Source organism: Monodon monoceros, unplaced genomic scaffold (genome assembly GCF_005190385.1).
Source record: "Monodon monoceros isolate NGI ecotype Baffin Bay Population unplaced genomic scaffold, NGI_Narwhal_1 Super_Scaffold_22, whole genome shotgun sequence".
In the NCBI taxonomy this organism is placed as follows: domain Eukaryota; kingdom Metazoa; phylum Chordata; class Mammalia; order Artiodactyla; family Monodontidae; genus Monodon; species Monodon monoceros.
Window position 1 is genome coordinate 19,245,541 of NW_021703779.1, and position 21,230 is coordinate 19,266,770.

A 21,230-nucleotide genomic window follows, 5' to 3' on the forward strand; every position below is an offset into this window, starting at 1 on the left:
AATATTAAGTGGCTTTGAAAATTTAGGATAAAGCAGTCAAGCTAACCAACCTTTAAATCAGTTTGGTCATCTGTGTAAAAATTCCATGTTGTTTCAGTGCTCACAGCCAAATAAAGCAGAATTCTGTTTGGTTCTTTTCTTCCCATGAGCGCTATCAAGTTGTAGTGTACGTTGTGGAAAATTCTGGGAAGGAGGGGTGACTTGAGAGTTTAAATCGTGTTGTGTTTTAAGTTTTCAGTGTTCCTTGTTTTTCTAGTTCATTTGTGATAGTTTTTCTCTCTCTCTCAAAGAAATAATCTTTACTTCATGAACTGTCTGTTGTCTCCACAGAAATTAATTGTGATTTTTAAAGTTCTAGCCCTAAGACTTTAGGGCAAGGAATAAACCCCCAAGTGACTAAGATTTGTTGCATGTACATGTTAGTAATAGCGAAGAGCAAAATAAAAACAAATATAAAACTTAATAGCTAAGCCCTGCACACACACGCAGACACCCCACCCTGTTCAGCGTGGATCACTTTAGCAAGCACTGTTGAGCACTTACTGTGTACTAGACCCTGTGCCATTAATTGAGGCAACTCAATGAACGACCTACCCTCAGTGAATTATGTGTCAGCCCAGGAAACTGGCTCTTGAGCCATATTTAGCATGCTGCCTGTTTTTGTATGGCCCCCAAGCTAAGCAAGGATTTTACCTCTTAAAATTGTTTTGAAAAGTCAAAAGAAGAGGAATATATCATGTTACATAAAAGTGATATGAGATTCAAATCTCAGTAGTGTCTGTAAATAAAGTTTTATTGGCATACAGCCACAGCCATTCATTTACGTGGTGTCCACGGCTGCTCTCCCAGGTACAATGCAGAGTTGAATAGTTGTGACAGAGGCCATATGGCCTGCAAAGCTGAAAATATTTACCATCTGGCCCTTTACAGAAAAAGGTTATTAACCCCTGATCTAGTTAATCCAAGTTATCCTTTCCCAATTCCTTTGTTATCCAGATACTTCTTTCAACTCTCTATTTCACTGCATTGGTATTAGAAGTAATTTTATCCACATTTTACAGATGAGGAAACTGAGGAACAGAGAGGTTCAGATAATTAAGATACTGCTCATACTTTGTAGTAGCGATTATGGCAAGTTGTCATAGAATGTTTTTCTTCAGTCTTTTAATATAAATACAGTGAGGCCATGGATCGTCTTATATATTTTTATATTTCTTTAGCACTGAGGAGAGCCCTGAGCCTCAACAGCATTCTCAATAAGTATTTGTTGTTTCATTGAAATAGCTTATATTAAAAAATACAGTTTTGGTTGCTGTCAGGAGTCAGTCCCAGGACTTCCCTGGCGGTGCAGTGGTTAAGGATCTGCCTGCCAGTGCAGGGGACATGGGTTTGCTACCTGGTCTGGGAAGATCCCACGTGCTGTGGAGCAACGAAGCCTGTATGTGGCCAACTACTGAGCCTGCACTCTAGAGCCCGTGAGCCACGACTACTGAACCTGCGCGCCACAACTGCTGAAAACCATGCACTCTAGGGCCCACGTGCCACAACTACTGAGCCCGCGTGCTGCAACTACTGAAGCCCGGGTGCCTAGAGCCTGTGCTCTATGGCAAGAGAAGCCACCGCAATGAGAAGCCCGCACACCGCAACGAAGAGTAGCCCCCGCTCGCCGCAACTCGGGAAAGCCCGTGCGCAGCAGTGAAGACCCAACACAGCAAAGAAAAGAAAAAGTCAGTCCCAATGGATTTTTAAAACAAATTTTATTTATTTATTATTTATTTATTTATTATTTTTGGCTGGGTCGAATCTTAGCTGTGGCATGTGGGATCTTTTTGTTGCGGTGCGTGGGCTTCTCTCTAGTTGTGGCCTGCGGGCTCCAGAGTGCTTTGCCTCTGTAGTTGAGGCCCGTCGGCTCTCGGGTTATAGTGCACAGGCTCGGTAGGTGCGGCTGTCAGGCTTAGTTGCCTCGTAGCATGTGGGATCTTAGTTCCCTGACCAGGGATCGAACCCGTGTCCCCTGCATTGGAACGTGGATTCTTAACCACTGGACCACCGGGGAAGCCCCAGTCCCAATGGATTTTAAACATTGCTCCATTTTCCAGAAAGTTCCCTAGGTTCTCAGAAAGTCTCTCTCTTTTTTCCCTCATTTTATCTCTTTTGGTAAGATCAGTTTATATGGAAATGTGCCTTGACGGGAGCAGCATTGAATGATGTTCTTGGTCATATAACCTTTTATATTTTCTCATACCATTCTTGACATTGATCAGAATGGGGTTATCAACTAAATTACTCATTACATGAATCAATATTTATTGAGCATTGATCACTTGCTATATGCCCGGCACTGTATTCCATGTGGGGAACACAATGGGGATTAAGTGGAATAGGCCGTTAGCTTGATTTGAGTAGTATCAGAAAGAAGGTTCTGACAGCTACAGAAACCTCCCTTATAATTTGATTTATCCGTTTGGTTAATGAACTACTCTTTTAAATACAGATATTTCTCCTGAGTTAATACATTAGATTGCTATTAGTCACTCACATCTTATAAATTAGTTTGAGGCCCCAATGACAGCTAATAGGTTAGCTGCCGTGAGGGAATAACAGTTTTGATGGATGAGGAGCGAAGGGGGAGATGACTTTGGGGCACAGTGTATTGCCAAGGAAAGGCCAGTTTGGGGTATGATCAGAGAGCAAGTGGTATGAACACACAGGGCCTGCTAGGTACTGGGAGGAATGGATACAGGCAAGAGAAAGGAAGGGAAAACAGAAACCAAGATGGTGAATGCTAAAGGCAACCTTTGCTTTGATCTTGGCTAAGATCAGCTTTCATAGTGTTTCTTGTGTCCATTTTCTGAGGTGTGCAAATAGTGGCCCTCAGAAGAGTCCTCAGACTTTCGGGGGGATTTGAATAGCCTGGATTCTCCTGGCTCATACTTAGAGTCTGGCTTTGCTCAGGAAATCTTCCTCCATGCTCCAAGCATCTCATGGGCACATGTGTCTCCCCATTGATCACAGGGTTGCTTCAACAGCCTTCCTCTCTCACTGCTTGACCTGTGACTAAAAAGAGTGACATTATTCCCCAGGGGAGTTCAGGTATTTGGTTAAGGATGTAATCTGGCCTGGGTTCCCCTAAAAGACCCTCCAAATAGGTACAGAACAGTGTTACTCCAGATCCTTGGAAGAAGTCATATTTCTACTTTCTCTGTATAATCTACAGCCAACATTTATTCATCATGTACTCTGGACCAAGGCATAAAAAAGTGCTTTGTGTGCAATGTCTTCGTGAATCCTTGCAGACAAACCAATGAAGTATAGGTACTATTTTTTTCCCCTCAGGCTGTATCTGATGAAAAGGAGATCATGTTAGGATTACATTCAGCTACAGCTAGTAGAAAACATTATATGTAATGCCTCAGACAAATAGGGGTTTATTTTCCTCATGTCATAGAGGGGGAAGGGAGGCAGTTCATGCCTGATATGGTGGGCTCCAGATGGCACCCAGCTCTTCATTCCACCCTTTTTAGCATGTCAATTTCTTCCTCTTGTTTGTTACCCTGTGACTACAAGATGGCTGCCCTATCTCTGCCATTGCATCAGTATTGCAGGAAGGAGGAAGAGGAAAGGCTAAAGCAGTGGTTCTTACCCAGCAGGCAATTTTGCCCCAGGGGACATTTGGCAATGTCTGAAGACATTTTTGGTTGTCACGAGTTGTGAGGTGGTGTTGCTAGTGGCATCTAGTATGTAGAAACCAAAGATGCTTCTAAACATCCTACAGTCTACAGGACAGCTCCCACGGTAAGAATTACCTGGCCCCAAATGTCAATATTGCTAAGGTTGAGAAACTGTGGACTGCAGGCAGAGGACACATGCCAGCTGAAAAAAGCTTCGTCTTTTAAAACATATTCCTGGGAGTGCAACAAGGACTTTTGGTTATATGTCATTGGCCAAAATCTCATCCCGTAGCCAACTGTAACTGCAAAGGAAGTTGGGTGATGCAGCTGTTTTTTGTTGGGTCCATTGTCATCCTGAGAAGAACTGGGGTCTGATAGTAAGCAAGGGAAAGGAATGTGGATATTGGATATATAATAGGCAGTATTTGCTTCAGAAAAGTTAAGTACTTTGCTCAGGGTCACACAGGTAGTGAAGATCATTTGAGCCTCCTTTATTGAGGAAGAAGGTCCAGTTGTCATGTGCAGCCCTTTCTGGAGGTCTGTGTGAATAAGGGATAGAAATGCATGCACTGGTTATGGAAAACTCTGGAGTTTTTGATCAGCCATAAGCAGACTGGGAAATATTTCTTGCAGGATATAACATGCAGTCTGTTTTTTATTTATCCCACTGTTCTCTCAGTGTTTGCAGTGGAACTTGCCTTTCCTTCTTGTCCTTATAACCCATGGAGTAATTGATTTCAGGCCTGCTTCACTAATGCTTTTCCCTTCACAAGCCATCAAGCTTTTGGTGCTTCATTTCTTCCATTCTGAAAAAATTAAAAAGTGATGTGATCATTATTTGCTTTAAAGGGTATATCAGAGTTTATTCAGGAAAATGGGTGCCATTCTAAGTGTGTCAAGCAGAAAGATGTTTAATATGGGGATTTGGAGGCTTATGCAATCATCAGGAGGGCTGGGGAGTGGAGGGCAGAGTCTACCCTCCTACCAATGGCCTCTGCTGCCCGCACACGAAAGGGCTCTTCTCAGGAGAATGCTTGGAAGCTGCTGGCAGAGCTCTTTATCTGCTGTCTGCAGATGCCCATGTGCCTGCCCATGGCTACCAGCAGCGAGTGAATAAATAGTGTCTCCTCCTCTACTTTTCCAGTCTCCTATGAGTGCTTCTCATTCACAGAGTCTAACCTGCAGTCAGGTCCCATGGGGTTTTGGGAGATGTAGTTCTGAGGCTTCTCAGGGAAGAATGTAGAACGGGGTGGGGTGGGATGATGTGGAAGTGTGGAAGTGACAACAGACTGGCAGAAGGAGCATTTGGGTTTGAATAGAGGCATAACAACACAGCACATTTTTGGGGAAGAAGAGTATTCTTTTCAGATGTTGGCAGTGTTGCTACTAGTATTATTTACCTTTGTGTTCTTAGATGAATAGAGATTCTTTGTATCACCATTCTGGCTCTCTTCAAGTCGTGGTGTTGCTAAATGAATAATAAAAAAGGATTCAGTGACCTGCATATACAGTGCAAAAGGTAATATACTCTGTGCAGCTCTGTAGTGCAGTGGGGGGTCCCAGAGCGTGAGGTTTGAAAAACAATCCATGATTCACCAGCATGCTCCGGAAAGACCAGTGTTCAGAAAACAATTGTGGATGACTCAGCTTGTGTATTTCTTTCTTTTTTTTGAGGCTGTCTGGAGCTCTTTGTTATAGTTATTATGTATATGACTTCTGGTGAGCTAAGTATAGTGAGGAATTAAATACGAGGGAAGTAACAGAACAATCTGGAATGAGGTAACCTGTAGACATATGATGTATTGTTTGGTGTTGGGGCGAGTTGTAACCACTGGTTATCCGCTCTCGGGGTCATATCAGACTTTCAGTGTAACTCACAGGGTCTTAAAGGCAAAATTTGATCTGTGCTATATTTGAGGCTCTGGAACAGCAAAACCCATTATGACTGTGTCCTGCGGCACTTGTAAAATCCTCTCTGAGTCTTGAGTTTCAAGTTTCTGCTGATACTTAATATTTGAATTATCTCAAGGCAGATAAGGAAAACATACTATCTTATTCTATTTATTTCTTGAGTGAGGAAAATTGAAAAGGACTGAAGGAAAAAACTCATTGCTAAGAGCAGTGTACAAAGGTCACTGGTTTTTGCTTTGCTGGAATAAAACCGATGTGTTTGGGGTTGCCTGGTGTCTTATGTTGGGACTTCTTGAGGCGGAGCTGGAGATGAGGATTTGTGTGCAGGTGATTTATGATTTATTCAGGAAGTGCTCCCAGGAGAAACCAGCAAGGGAATGAGGGAAGCCAGGCTGGGAAGGGTGAGAGATGGACCAGGGTGCCATTTCAGGGGAAGTCTCAGATAGCCTGATCCTATGGGGAACTCCAGAGGGCAAATTATACCTCACACTGTGTCCTGAATTGAAGCAAAGGAGCTGGACTTTCGTATTCCTGCTACAGGCAGTCATTGGCTGAGGGCTGCTGGGATGGCAGCGGAGAAGCGGGCCCATGGCAGACAAACTCCCAGGAGGAAACTGTTTTGAGTGCAGGCAAGGTGTCCTAGTAGCCCTAGGGCAGGCCTTCAGTCTCAGGTGCTGGCCATTAGAAAGGAAAAAGAACTTAGATGCTGGGGAGGGATATGCTGAGGTGATAAAAAGGATCCCAGGGGATCTGGGCAGAGGCCTGACACTGTACTTACTCTTTGAGTAAGCTGTTCTTTTGTTTTTGTGAAACCCTGAATCTGGGGAGAGGAGAGAGACAAAGTTTCTTGAGAGCAAGGGTTGGCAAACTTTTTCTTTAAAGTGCTAGAGAGTAAATAGTTGAGGTTTTGTGAGCCAAAGGGTTTCTGTCCCAACTATTTAACTCTGCCGTTGTAGTGCAAAAGCAGCCATAGATTACATGTAAATGAGTGGGCGTGGCTGTGTTCCAATGAAACTTTATTTATAGGAACAGATTTGGGCTGGGGAGCCGGGGCAGAGAGTAGATTTGGCTCATAGGCCATAGTTTGCCAGTCCCTGCTGTGGAGGCTCCTTGTACGTGCCTATTTTTCCTTTATCCATTCCCTATCAACTGTAAAACAGGGAATAAGTAGTATGTCTATCAAAAGGTTGGTTGTGATGCATCTTAAATTAGTCTGGACTCCCTACCTCCAATTTTTCCGGCATCCTGGCCATCATTCACGGAGTTGCACAGATAATTTCGCTGGAGGGTGACTCATCTCATTTTATTCCTGCTAAAAATATTTAGTTCTCTCTTGTTTGTAAAACAAAATATAGACTCTTCGCATGGCATTCAGGAATCCCTGTGATGTGGCCAAAGCTGGCTTTCTTGCATTGCTTTCTGTGTCCACCCCTTGTGCTTTCTTCTCCAGCTACGGGAAACTGCTCACCATCTCTCTGATGTGCTCTTTGTTTTTCGTCTCCCTGACTTTGCCCCTGCTGTTTGCTCTCCTGGAGTGTCTGTCCTTCCTCTCAGCTCTGCATTTTGAAATCCCATCCATTCTCTAAGACTCAGTTTGGTCACCTTCTCCATTAAGCATTTTCCCCATGAGGAAATAATCTCTGCTATGGACTTTGATAACAATATTGTCTATAAATAAAATTATTTATAGGCAATATTGTCTATATCTAAACCTTTATTTATCTTGTATTATATACTTATTTGCTACATTCACTGTGCTTTTAGTATGCTGAGGGCAGGGACTAACTTAGATTTTTTTTTTTTTCTTTTTTGCCCTTCACAGTGGGTTACATATAGTAGATATTCAGTAAACGGAGTTTTCAGATGAAGGCTGCATTCCTCTGTCCTTTGATTATTAATGACTTAAGTGCTGAAACTCTGACATCATTTTTCTTTTTCCTTTTTATAGGCAAGAGCTGTTTTGGCAAAAGTTGGCTATCCTGAATTTATAATGAATGATACTCATGTTAATGAAGACCTCAAGGCAGTAAGTGCTAAATTTACTGTATTTTTTTTCGGGCAAGTTTTACTGGCCTCGGCCTTTCAGCTAACCCAAGTCCAGGCAGTTAAATCTGGTGGTGCCAAAAAGCACCAACTTTTGATTCATTCCTTGGCTAGATATCAGCCTCATTATGCCAGGCATATCACAAGATTTAGAGCAGATTCAAAATAAAGGAAGTGTCAGAAAGAATGTGTAGCTGAGTGGGTACCATAAAGCAAATGGACTTGGATTTGGTCTACATTGATCATAAAGGAAAGAATTAAGCAAATTGAGTATTTTACGATTAGCGAGCATGTTCTAATGGTGAATGTATGATGTTTGTTGTTAAACAGTCTCTATGTGCTTCATTCATATTAAATCTTGCCTGTTGGAAGTTAACTTCATTAAACTTTATGAGTGTTTTGACAAACTAAGTGCATATACATATGACTATAATTTATTGTGAGTTGGATTGTATATTTGCAGTAAGTTACTGATGGAGGAATAGTCATTCTTTTTTATTCCAGTATTTTGGGACATATATTTTCCAGTAGATGCATTCATTACAGGCCTTTCTAATCATAACCACTGTTATTTTCCTTCCTACAGATAGTTCTGGTAAAGAACTTTTCTTCCTCACAAAAACCCCTGTTTTTATCATTCACTAGATTTTCTTGAAAATAGTTTTTTTGGAATTCATTTAAATAACAGTGGTTCTGAGGTATAGCTCTTTCCTGAAACTGTGATTTAATAAGTTGCATATCTGTAAGCAATCCTAGCTTTATAGATGAACATTGGAATCTTATAAGATTATTCAAAAGTGAGTGAAAGCATTAATTAGAAAGTTTCTCAATTGGGCTCCAAGATACAGCCTTCCAAAGTATTGATCCAGTTACTGTGGAGGAAAATAATTGTGCTTCACAGTATCCCAAAGCTCACACAGCCCATTATACATTGTTTTGATCCTGAAAAATCTCACTATTAGCATGATAATTAAAGATACTGACACATTTGCCACGTTCATGTACATTATCTTTTAAGCCCCACACTGATCCTGTGAAATAGATGGTGTTTATCCCCATCTGCAGAAAAGGACATAGAGACTCAAAGAAGTTGGGTGATTTCCTCAGTGCCGTGCCAAGCGTCAGAGCCAGGACTGAAATCTGGGCCCAGGAAGCTCTACTTGTAATCAGAGAAGGGGTTTTGCAGGGTTCTTGTCAGGCAGCTCTGCTGGAGCAACAGAGGAGTGAGTTGAAGAGTGGCTGGGAACTGCTTTCCCAGAGCTGGTTGGGATGGGGTGAGGAAGAGAAGGGAGGTCATACTGTTAAGTGACGAAGAAGTGATTCTGCCTCTTCCACTTGCTAGTTGTTTGATCTTCTGCAGGTTATTTAACCTCAGTTAGCATCACTTTGATTATCTGGATACTGGAGATAATAATAACCAAGTCTTAGTATTTTTGAGAAGATTAAATGAGATTATATAAATGTAAAAGCACCTAGCATAATGTGTGGCACATAAGTCGTCTCCCCATAAATGATAGCTATAACTTTGTTTATCAGTATGAGAGCTGTTGCTGCTAAGAAGGGCATCACCAGGGCACAAAGTACCTCAGCGGTAGAACCTGGATAATTACATGTGATTGGCAGATACTTGAAGAATGCAGGTGAGAATTTGAGAGGCAGGTTGGTGTAGTGGTTATGAACATGGACCCTGGAATCAAAGTGTCTGGAATTAAATCCCCATTCTGCCATTTCCTAGCTGTGCAACCTAGGGTAGGTTATGCCACCTCTCTGTGCCTCAGTTTCTTCATATCAAAATGGAGATAGTAATAATCCCTCCCTTATAGGGCTGCTATGAGGATCAGATAAGTTAACATATTTAAAGTATGTAGAACTGACCCTGGCACAGAGTAAGCACACTGTTAAGTGTTAGTTATGGCTTCTTCAATTTTTCACTTATGATAGTAAATTATTTTGGTTTGGAAAGGTCATTACGAATTAACACATGCAGTATCCATGTGCCTGAAATTGATTTAAGAGGCTCTACAGATGGAACAGTCTCAGGCCTTAATCAAATAAGATAGCATTCAGGGCTCACTCACGGTGTTTAGTTGATCAAGTTTTGTTGGCAGTCTGCTGCTGTTTAAAGTGAATGCCCCAAATTTAACGATTCAATAAATGTAGTATCTTTTGTGAAAAGAAACCAGACGCCAAACAGGATGCAGTGTTAGGTGTATTTCCTCATGTCTCCAGGGCCTGAACTGAAGCCATTATATACCAAAATTTTTAAGTACTTTTGTGAAGAAACGGCTTTCACCCAACTCATTGCCAAAGCAGACACAACTACACCCAAGAGTTTCTAACAATTTAAAAAAGACAGTGAAAAAAACCCAAATACATGAAGTGAAAATACATTCATGATCAGAAACTGATAGAGAAAACGAATAAAACCCAACCGGAAACTAGGTAAAGGATGCTTGATGTGATAGTAATAGCGTCACCGAGGTTAATAGCAAAAGGACTGAAGTATTGCTGATACACAATGGGACTGTGTTTTCAGTTTTGAGGAATATGTAGATAAGGACTACTGTTGGGCTTATGAGAAATTTCTGGTAATACAAACTCTGAGCATGACAGGCTGTTACAAATGAAAAACAGCTTACTTTATTTGATGCAAGTGAAGGTGTGATTCATCAGGTACACACACAAAAGGAAAGAGGATAGAGATTGGAGAATGGATTAGATGAAGGTCAAGGGAAAGGCTGAAAACTCAAGTTGGGCTCTTATGGAGATAGGAGAAAATGGAAAAGAACTTAGAGGCAGATATAAAGAATCAGAAAACAATTTTTTTTTTCTCTTCTGAGGATGACAGGGTAAAGTGAGATACCCAGTAAAATATTGCTGAACAACAGTCTTTCTGTAGTCTTTGAAAAGAACAAGAAAAAGGATGTGCCCTTTATGTGAGCCCCCAGTAGCATGCAGGAAAGCCTGTTAGCTAGCCTAAAAAGATAGGCATCAGTCCACGTTCAGACAAACCTTATAAGGTGTACCTTCACTGTTTTTTGATGGAGACAGATGCAAAACTGAGTTGATACCAATTTTGGGAAGATTTCTGTATCAGCCAGGAAAACCACACCGCATCAGGTATTTCAAAGAGAGGAGATATAATACAGGAAATAGGTTGGAAGGCAAAAATCAGGAAGGCGAGGTAAACCAGAGATTAATAACTTTTTTAGGAAGCAGTTACTACCCCTGTGTCTAGGGACACAAAAGGGAGGAGGTGGTGGTACCATTGCTTTCGAGAGCAGATGAGGAACTGCCACTCCAGAGCAGAGCTGGGCCTGTGGAAGAGGGGCTGAAGATTCTTCCAGAGTCATAGTCGGAAGAAGAAAGAGGAGAGAGAGGGAATGAAAGAGAAAAAACACAGCATCCTTTCCCCTCCTGCCACCTGCGGATTTCCGCCAGTGCCTCCTATTGGCAGGAAGCCGACTGCAGTGGAGCGTGGGAAACATGGTTTTCAGATTCACAGCCTAGCATTATATTATAGAACGGAGTAAAAGGGTGGGCATGTATCTGAGAGACAGTAGGTAAATACTTGACCCTATTAGGCACGTCACTCATTGTGAAAACCAATGGAAAATTGCAGTAGGAGCTAAAGTCAGAATCACAGCTGGCCTCCATTTACTTAGGAGAACTGGATGTGGGTAATTTTTCAGAAAAGATCAATGTTTCTGGTGAGTGATACATACATCAACATAAATATGCGCATGGAGATATGTATATAATATGTGAACACCCATAATATTCTTTGGGGCGGGTCTTGGTCTGCTCTTGCTAGTGGAACACTTGTGTTTATGTGTGTATATGTTTTTTGTGTGCATAAATGACACAGAGTGCTGCTGCCACTATGCAAGAGTGAGGTGATATTTAGGTGGAATGCTCCAGAAAAACTAGTTGTTAAAATATCGAAATAATTCTGTACTACTTGGTAAAAAAACAAAATGAAGCATTGCCGCCAGCTCTCTCAAGTGATCTCTGACCCCCCATGACCATGGAGAGCAAGAGTGGGCACTGGAGGGAGGTGCACTGATGCCCACTGGCCTTCTAGCCAGTCCTCCGTAACTACCGCACACGGAGATGGGACACGAAGTCCCATCTTTGTGTTCCACTGGCCGCAGCAGACCAAGACCTCCCCTTACCCCCGGTGGTGGCAGCAGGGCATCTGGTTTCATCTGGTTCCTGGTTGGTGTGCTAGTTGGTGCTCCCTCAGAGTCACCCTTACGTGAATGCCTGTGGGAACTGTATCTTCCACAGTGTTCTGTGTACTTAGGTTGTTAAACATTTTGAACACCACCCCATATTGTAGGTGTGTATATATGTATACTACATACTACGTACGGCGAAGCCATCTAAACACAGCAATCTTGTGTATTACTTTGCTATTTATATGTTTATTTTATTTAAATACTTTTTAAAAAAAAATTTTCGGCTGCGTTGGGTCTTCGCCGCTGCGCGAGGACCCCCTCCAGTTGTAGCCAGCGGCTGTTCGTAGAGGTGCGTGGGCCTCTCGCCGTGGCAGCATCGCTTGTTAAGGAGCACGAGCTCCAGGCGAGCAGCCTTCAGTAGCTGTGGCTCACGGGCTCTAGAGCGCAGGCTCAGTAGTTGTGGCGCATGGGCTCAGCCCCTTCGCGTGTGAGGATCTCCGCGCGTGAGGATCTCCGCACGTGAGATCCTCCTGGACCAGGCCCGGAACCCCCCCACCCCCCGCACTGGCAGGCAGACTCCCAACCACCGTGCCACCAGGGAAGTCCGACTTTGCTATTTAAATAAGGGAAAACATAATTCTAAAATCTGGATTACATTAAGTATTCAGAGTTCTTTGGGTGCCTAAAATAAAATCTTTCTTAGAGGTATTTGGATATATCGCTGAGTATGTTTAAATGGATTTAGCTTAAAAAGTGTTCTAGAATCTATACTTCCTATTGGCTTATGTAGTATCTTATCAAGTTGTATTTACTGGTTCTACAGAGAAGCTGAACACATTTCCTTGTTCTGCCCTTATTATGTGTTCCTCACCTTTGGGGAGGGTAATAGCTTTATTCTTCCATTTAGTCTGTTGTGTTTGTGCTAGGCATCTAGGATAGGATTTCCACAAAGAGAAAGCCAGATTCCCCTAAATTTTATGATCTGGACAGCTAAATGACACGGGAGCCCCAATTAATTCCCCAAAGGTCACTCAATTGAAAAGTCAGGAGGTGGAATTGATTGAAAGTCATTATCAACTTGACCTAGATTTTCACCAGTAACTGAAAGGACAAGAGACTTCTGAGCCAATTATTGTCGCTTTCACAGTTTAAACATTTTTTTTGAAGATTACAAGTGGTTCTAAAATATTCATGCACATTCATTCTTGTTGCTGTCTCTACAACAAGCAGAACTTCCCCGATGGTTGCTAGGTTTCATAGTTTTTTCTCACTCAAGGCCCTATTGAAATATTTGAAATTATCAAAGTATTATCACATGGTGGAAAATTTGAAAACTAGAGAAAAGGAATGAAAAAGTCCCTGAATGTTGGTACTTGAACATAATAGTATGTACTTCTGTTTTAGTGTATTATTTTATCTATTTTTGTATAGCTGTAATTGATGCTTATATATAATTTTGTATACTGACCTTTGCAGCTAACATATTGTTTTGTCCTTGTCTTCCATAGCCTTCATTACCGTTATTTTAACAGCTGTCTGATATTAAGTAAACTGTACCCTGATTTATTTAATCACTGCTTCTCCTCCCACTCGTAATTCTTACCTTCTCCTCCTCCTTCCCTGTACTCTCTTTGTTGAATCACCAGTTTCCTTATTAGGACCAATGAACATAACACTGAAGTAGGAGCCTAATGATTTGGACTGTGTGACTTGGCCAGGTTCCATAATCTCTCCATCGTTGTTTCCCATCTGTCATATGGGAATAACAGCGTCTGGCCCTTTCTTACTCCCAAACACTTAACCTGTCTTACAGGAAAAAGTAAAAATTGTCCCCTGTTACCTGTGATGTCCATTAAATAAATGAAATAGATTAACTGAACCAGGCTAAGAAATAGAAAATATGCTCAGTTTAATAATTAAAACAATTTAAAATGTATCCTTCTAAACATAGGTAAGATGTTGGCAAATTTGTAATCACTTGCCTCTGAGTTTTGCTCCCCATGACCATTTTCATGGCTATGGTAGGACCATATTTATGTAAAGTATTTTTAGACTTGGAACTCTTCTTCTTTAGGAAATTTTTGGGTGGTTTTCCATTTAATGTCTGTAGAACAACCTGAATGTCAAGTTTTTGTTTTCGAATGGAACAGGAAAGTACCACTATTAGCAGACTCTTCTAGAAGTAACAACTGACCCCACTGATAGTACAAAAAAGTTAATATATTTTTTAACATCTTTATTGGAGTATAATTGCTTTACAATAGTGTGTTAGTTTCTGCTGTATAACGAAGTGAATCAGCTATAGGTATACAGATATCCCCATATCCCCTCCCTCTTGCGTCTCCCTCCCACCCTCCCTATCCCACTCCTCTAGGTGGACACAAAGCGCCGAGCTGATCTCCCTGTGCTATGCAGCTGCTTCCCACTAGCTAGCTATTTTACGTTTGGTAGTGTATATATGTCTATGCTACTCTCTCACTTCATCCCAGCTTACACTTACCCCTCCCCGTGTCCTCAAGTCCATTCTCTACGTCTGCGTCTAAAAAAAGTTAATATTTTTGAAGGAAATTCCTTTGGGAGAATTTTCTGGAACACGCTCTGAACCCAAGAACGTATCTGAATTTTCTGTCAGGTACAATCATATTCTGAAAGTTCTGGCAGAGCTGTCTTCGGAGCAAAAGCTGAAAAAAGGTTGAACACTGGACACATCTTTAAACTGTGTGATCCGGGAACACATTAGAATTGCTAGTTAGGGTTGCTTCTTAAAACAAGGAGCTTACTCTCTTTCTTCTGAGGCTGAGTATAAACATCTACCTAAAATACAATCGATTGTAAGATTTCTTTTTATTATGGAGCATCTCAAACATCAGAAAAGTATGTAAAATCGTATTTTGAACACCCCTAGCTTTAACAAATATTAAACATATTGCCATATTAGCTGTATACATGTACACACACATTTTAAATGAATAAAGCAGATACATTGGAAATTCTTTGTGTAGTCCTCCTTGACCTAATGTCCTTCTTCCCTGCCTGTCTCCTTCCCTAGATACGCTCTCTTGAATTCAGTGTCTCTCATTCCCATGCATTTCTTTATGCTTCTGCTACATAGGTATGTGCCCATAAACAGCATATAGTATTGTTTTATAAGTTTAAAAATTTTAAATTCTCTAATACATGCAACTTGTCTTATTTACTCAGCATTGCTTCTGAGATTCTTTCATGTTCACACATACAGACCATTTGTTTAGACTTCTGTGTGGTTTTCCATTATGTGATTATACCACGATGTATTCATCAGCCACCTCCCCTAAGAGGAGTGAGGGAGGGACAGTTTGAAGTCTCATCTCTGTAACTTGTTGGCCAAGGAGAACACCGAAGATGCCAGGAATTGATACTTTCATTCCTGCCTTTCTCTCTGTGCCATTAGTTATTTTATTCTTCTCTTTATATTTTGGCCTGGTCCCCTGGAAAGATTGCTAAGATGAGTCATTAACAAAAGTTACTCTGCAGACAAAATGAGTACCCATGATATGTTAGGGAAGAGATAAACCTGAGTGAGACACTGGCCAACACATAGACTGCGGTCAAGTCTGTAACTGTCAAGTTGTGTATATTCATTCATATCTGTAGTGTGATGCCTGTGGGTCTCATATACCTTCATTTGCCATATTTTAATTTTTGCTTTTAAAAGAGTATCATGGCTTAAATTTACAGAAATATTACAGCTAATAAGAATATGATTACTCTTGGTTATTTGCTTATTCAAATGTGTATTTTTTCAATTTTATTTGCCACAGTAATATATTTTAAAACCAAAGCATTAGGGATCACTACAAATCACTGCTTTTACTGTTACATGGATATTATTTACAATATTTAGGTTAAGTATTGCTACTTTTGTAGATAGAGTGCCTATAGAATTAAAACTGTCTGCCATTCTCCTTCCAAAAAAAAGAAAAGGAACTCAAGAATCAATTATGTCTTTCTCCCTATTTTAATAGACAACATTGTTGTGAGCCATCAACTTCCTTTTTTTCCATGAGAGCTATAATCTATGATTTGCCTCTGTAATTTCATGAATCTTCAGTGACCAGAGCATTTTTTGAGCGTTGATAGAAAATTTCAATTAATAAACAAACTATTCTAGTGACTCCATTGTGCTTAGGGTAGAAAGTAAGTCTGAATCGCTTTCATTTTTTTTTCCTTCATGAACAAACACTGATTACAGTAAATTAGATTTTAACATTTGACTGAATCATCATCTGTGAACTAAACGAGGTTTCAGCTGAATAAACTGAATGTTATTAGAAGAACCTACGTGACAAATAAATAAAGTACACATTTTTAGAAAAGATCAAGGACTCATGTGGGCGAAGAAATTTCAAACCTAAGATAATATGTTCTGTAAAGGCTAAAGTAGATTTTTCAGTTATAAAGCAAATGAAATGCATTGTAAATTACTGCAGCTTCTCGTTTTTTACTGTCATCCAGAAACGACCGTATTGATTTTTGAGCTTTTTATTTTAAAAGAAAATCACTGAGATTAAATTTCATGGCGAGATTAAATTTCATGGCTTTGTGAAGACTGGGTTAACCGGTGATGGCTGAGAGATGATGTGAGGAGTGCAGCGTCTCCGCTGCGCGCTCATTTGTGCGCCGAAGTCTTTTTTTTCAGAGCCATCTTTTATCTGCACTTAGAACAGTGATGGTCGTGGTTTGTTTTATTCAGGTCAAGTTTTCAGAATCTGACTACTTCGGCAACGTCCTGCAAACCCGCAAGTATTTAGCACAGACTGATTTCTTCTGGCTGAGAAAAGCTGTTCCAAAAACAGAGTGAGTAAGAAAAATTAAAAAAAGAAAGAAAGAAAGAAAAAAAAAGTGAAATAGATAAATATGTTGGTGGGAAGTAGAGTTTCTTTAGATCAAACTTTGTAATTCCCCTCAAGTCAGAGTAGCTGGCTTGCCAGTTATTTTTGTTTGGCAAAATTTGTGTTATGTTTTGGCAACTCTTATTTCTGATATTATATGAATCAGTTGTTCAGTCTAATTATGACTACCCTACTCCTAGCATCAACACATAAAAAGAAGGCTTACTCAGATGCAAATGTTCAAATCATTTCTAGATCTTGTTATGAATATATATATAAGCAAATTTCTCTAGAATTTCACACTCAGGCAGAAACTTTTGAATATCTTAAAAACCAAATATTTAAAAAGTAAAGTATGATTACAAATGTAGAAGTAATTGTATACAGGCATACCTCATTTTATTGCACTTGGCTGTATTGAACTTTGCAGACAGTGCGTTTTTTACAAATTGAAGGTTTGTGACAACACTGTGTTGTCAGATGATGGTTAGCATTTTTTAGAGATAAAGTATTTTAAAATTAAGGTATGTACATTTTTTTAGATATAATGCCATTGCACACTTAACAGACTACCATATAGTATAAACATAACTTTTATATGCCTGGGAAGCCAAAAAATTTGTGATATTTGCTTTATTATGGTGGTCAGGAACTGAACCTACAATCTCCGAGGTATGCCTGTGATTATGAAGTAACTATAGGATCTTTGTCAGGTAATGCGTGTCAAAGAAATGATAGCTCTATTATTTTCCTTCAGTAGCAGTTATGATTTATATCCCTCTTCTCAGCAAGCGGTAGGAACCTTTCCTACAGGTAGGGAAGTTTCACTAGGAACTGTTGGGGTCAGGGCCAGTCATGATTTTCTTCCCTAGCAAAGTGTGAATGATGATGATAGCAACTAAAAATTATTATGTGTTTATAATGTTCCAGGAAGTGACTTACATATTTTAATTCATTTTATCCTCTAGTCAATTCTGTGAGGTGTAGGTACTATTTATTATCCCCATTTTACAAAATGAACAAGAGGCTTACAACTGAGAAATTCTTCAGCTCAGGTTTAGATTACTTTCTCTTCTGCCTGCTGGTATTACTCTGTTCTGATATGACCCAATTCTCCAAGGTTGTTTTCTCTCTTTTCTCCGGGTTGGATTATTTCTATTGATCCGTCTTCAAATTCACCAGTTCTTTCTTCTGTATTCTCAAATTTGCTGGTGACTCATCAATACAGTTTTCATTTTGATTATTGCACTTTTCAACTCCTGAAGTTCCATTTGTTTTTTTTTTAAATACTTTCTATTTCTTTGTTACGACTCTTTGTTGTCATTGTCCTCTTATTTTCCATTAATTGTTTGAATACAGTTTTTAATTCTTTGAACTAATTTACAGTTGCTGCTTTCAAGTCTTTGTGTGTTAAATCCAGCATGTGGGCTCAGTCAGAGTCAGTTTTTATTAATCGCTTTTCTTTACACTTTTTTTTCCGGCATCATTTTTTGTCGTTGTTGAAAATGACATTTAGGGTAATGTATTGTAGCACCTGTGGATTCTGATTTATTTTTCTGAGGCTTTTTAAAAAGTAACTTTCCTGGACTAACACAGTAGAATCTGTCTCTGCTACAGTATGTGGCCATAGATGTCTACTCATTTTTTAAATTCTCGTTTTTATTTTTTAGCCTCACTTCATGGAGGTTGTCCCTGAGTCTGCATAGCTTAGTCCTCAGCCAGGGATCAGGGCAGAGCTTGTGCTCAGACACTTTGAACCTGTAGGGCTTCTGCCCTCTGCCAGTTGATCTGCGTGGGGCTTGGGTGTGCATTCAAAGTCACCAGCCCTTCCCAGTCACCCTTGGAGTTTACTTTCTCCTGGGCTCTCTTGGGTCTCCCCTGTACACATGCCTAGTTTCCCAGTCAGCCAGGGATGTGTGGAGAGCTGATCTCACTCTTCTATGACTCTTTCAGTTCCACTGTCTCCCTTTTAAATTGCTGGCTGATCTGTCACTTTCCCCAATGGGAGCTGTAACTGCAGGCTCACAAAGCTGTGGGTTGTCCTCGTTTGTTTTCTACCGGGTTTATCACTTCCAGCTGGCAGAGTTGCAAGTTTTTACCTCCACCCCCTGCGGCAGCAAAGCTGCTGGTTTTCCAGCCAGCCCTATCCTAACAAAATAAGTTCTTGCTGATTGAGCTGGGAGGGAGGCTAGTAGTCCCAGGCAAGAAGGCCACAGACTCCTGTTCTACTTCCTCTTAAGTTGTAGCAGTTTTTCAAAATTAAACATTTTTCAATGTGTTGTTTGCCTTTGATCAATTCCCAGGGCCCTAAAATGGTTGTTTGTTGACAGTTTTGTCCATTTTTATACTTTTTTTTCAAATGAGGCAATTTATTAACCCAACATCTTTTGTTCTAATGCTTCTTGTTGGCAGCTGCCACCTGTCCAGCGATTCTGTCCAGATCTCTCTGTCCCTGAAGTGTTAGTTTGTGGCCCCCATCTTGGTCCTTTCCCACCATTCTCAGCCCCTCCAGGGCTTGGAGGACCCGACGGGCCACGCTCTTGGAGCCTCTGCTGAAGTGGCTGGGCATGACACCATTTCTCTGACGCCCCGCATAGATCTTGGTCACGGAACCAACCCCAGCGCTGCCCTGGAGGTACAGGTACTGTGCAGGCAGCTTGTGTGTAGAACCAGTTCTCATCATAGGGAGCGAGCTCTTTGTGCTTGGCCGGCTTGACAGCGTCACCCATTCAGGGACTTGCAGCTCCCGGACTTTCTGAGGAAGGCTGCCAGAGCTCTGACGAACTCCCGCTGGTTCCCGTCTTTTACAGTAACTCCAGGCATCCTGCGGCCTCCAAGCTGCCAGCCAGGGGAAATGTATACTTGGCTTTTGTGGAAAGGATTTGTTGACCTTTTCATAGTGTCAGAGCTGGAAGCCTGAGTTCCATGGCCCTTTTTTTTTTCATGGCCCATGTTTTCGCCTTGTGTGATATTCTGGTCTCCAGATCTTTGGCTGGCTCTTTTTATGCCCTGTGGGTCTCTCGTTACTCCCTCTTCCAACTCCCTCCTCTGTTCTGGCCTCTAGAAAAACTCTAGGCCCTTTACCCTCCCTTGGCTTAAGCTGTGATTACCGCCTCTCCCTCTTAGCCATGGGTCCCATCTAGCCATCCCGCCCTCTGCCCTTCAAATCTTCTTACAATATGCGCCTACGGAGTAAGTTAAAAGTGTTTGACCTTAAGGAGTAGGCCTAAAGCTGAGCCATTCCCCTGGCCTATCCGTGACTCCCCTCCAAAGCCCAAAGGAAGAAAGCAGAAGGCTTTAGAACTTCTTTGGAAATGACAGAGAGCTGATGTGAAGCCACCTGCCCCATTGTCCTTGATGTTCTCCTCTCATCACAGTATCTCTCAGTCCATCTTGCCTGTTTCATTCCAAGCCTAAATTACTCAATAGAAATTTTAGATTTAGGGTTCTAAAACCAGCTTCTCAAATCTCACGACTTCAGATAGTTTCCAGTATCTCAGTGAGCATCTACATGTAGTATGTAAATCATCCTGCCCTTTCAGGTCTACTTCAGATAAGTTCAAACTCTTGTCTTTGCAACTTGTGAAAAATTCAAACTTCCCACCAGTATTTTTGTGAACTTTCAGGGTCTTCTCAGGGATTCTTCTATTTTGGAGACGCTGCCAAGTTAATTCTTTAATTTCAGAATGTCATTATTCATTTGGGTGTGTAGCAAGGCCTGCGTTGCTAATTGGAAAACTCCTAAATGTGTCACTTTTAACATCATCCTAAAATACTGATGGGCTGTAAGATTCTAATGGCCTTGACTATTTCTAATATTTATGCCTTGGAAAAGTGCTGGCTGACTGTGGGCTTAAGCCAACTGTGTGACTTGTGTCTTTTTTTTTCTCTGTCAATGAAAACAAATACCTCTTTCACAAGGACATTAAATTGGTTAATATTTCTGGAAGAGTTCTCCTGGAATGAAAATCAGTGCAATGCTAGTAATTCCTCAGACCATATGTCTATATCAGGGAAAGCAATGTTAGGAAATTTAAGATTCTTTTTGCATGGTAAAGTGATGTGATAGTCATTTTTTAAGAAGAAGTTTCAGGTGGGTCCTTTTTCAGGCACTGTGGGGAATTTTAGCTTTATGATACCCATCGACTTTAATTGACATCGTTTAGGTCTGAAAATTCATGAGTTAATCGAATGAGGATGATTCTGGAGTAGCTCCACTACACTAGTTCACTTTGAACAGCACATCCTGGTTATATTTCCATAAAGCCCTGAAATAACATTTTGCTTCTTTGTGGGTATAGGAGATAAACACCCTTTATGTTTCATTCTCATGGAATCCATTTTAGCCGCACTAATGTGCATTAAGAAGTTTCTAACACAATGGGAAATGTCAGCAAGAATGAAATTAATTGGGTAGTCATCCCTGAAGGTACATATTTAGGGGTTGGTTCTCAGAATTGTCACTTCATCAGCTTGCTTAAAAATAGAGGATTTACTTCATTGCTCAGCTTGAGTCAAAAGTAATTTCTTTCCCTCAGGATCCTCTTTCTTTG

General features: G+C 40.8%; 1 protein-coding gene and 1 pseudogene across 3 annotated transcripts in view; one reads left to right on the plus strand and one right to left on the minus strand.

The window, feature by feature from the left end:
• Positions 1 to 21,230, plus strand: part of PHEX (phosphate regulating endopeptidase homolog X-linked) — a 206,911-nt gene that overhangs the window by 122,916 nt on the left and 62,765 nt on the right. For all 3 annotated transcript variants that reach the window (XM_029239873.1, XM_029239874.1, XM_029239875.1), the window contains 2 exons: positions 7,531 to 7,608; positions 16,539 to 16,642. In XM_029239873.1, coding sequence (XP_029095706.1) covers positions 7,531 to 7,608; positions 16,539 to 16,642 — 182 coding nt within the window. The remainder of the gene's footprint in view (positions 1 to 7,530; positions 7,609 to 16,538; positions 16,643 to 21,230) is intronic.
• LOC114905574 lies at positions 19,048 to 19,527 on the minus strand (annotated as a pseudogene).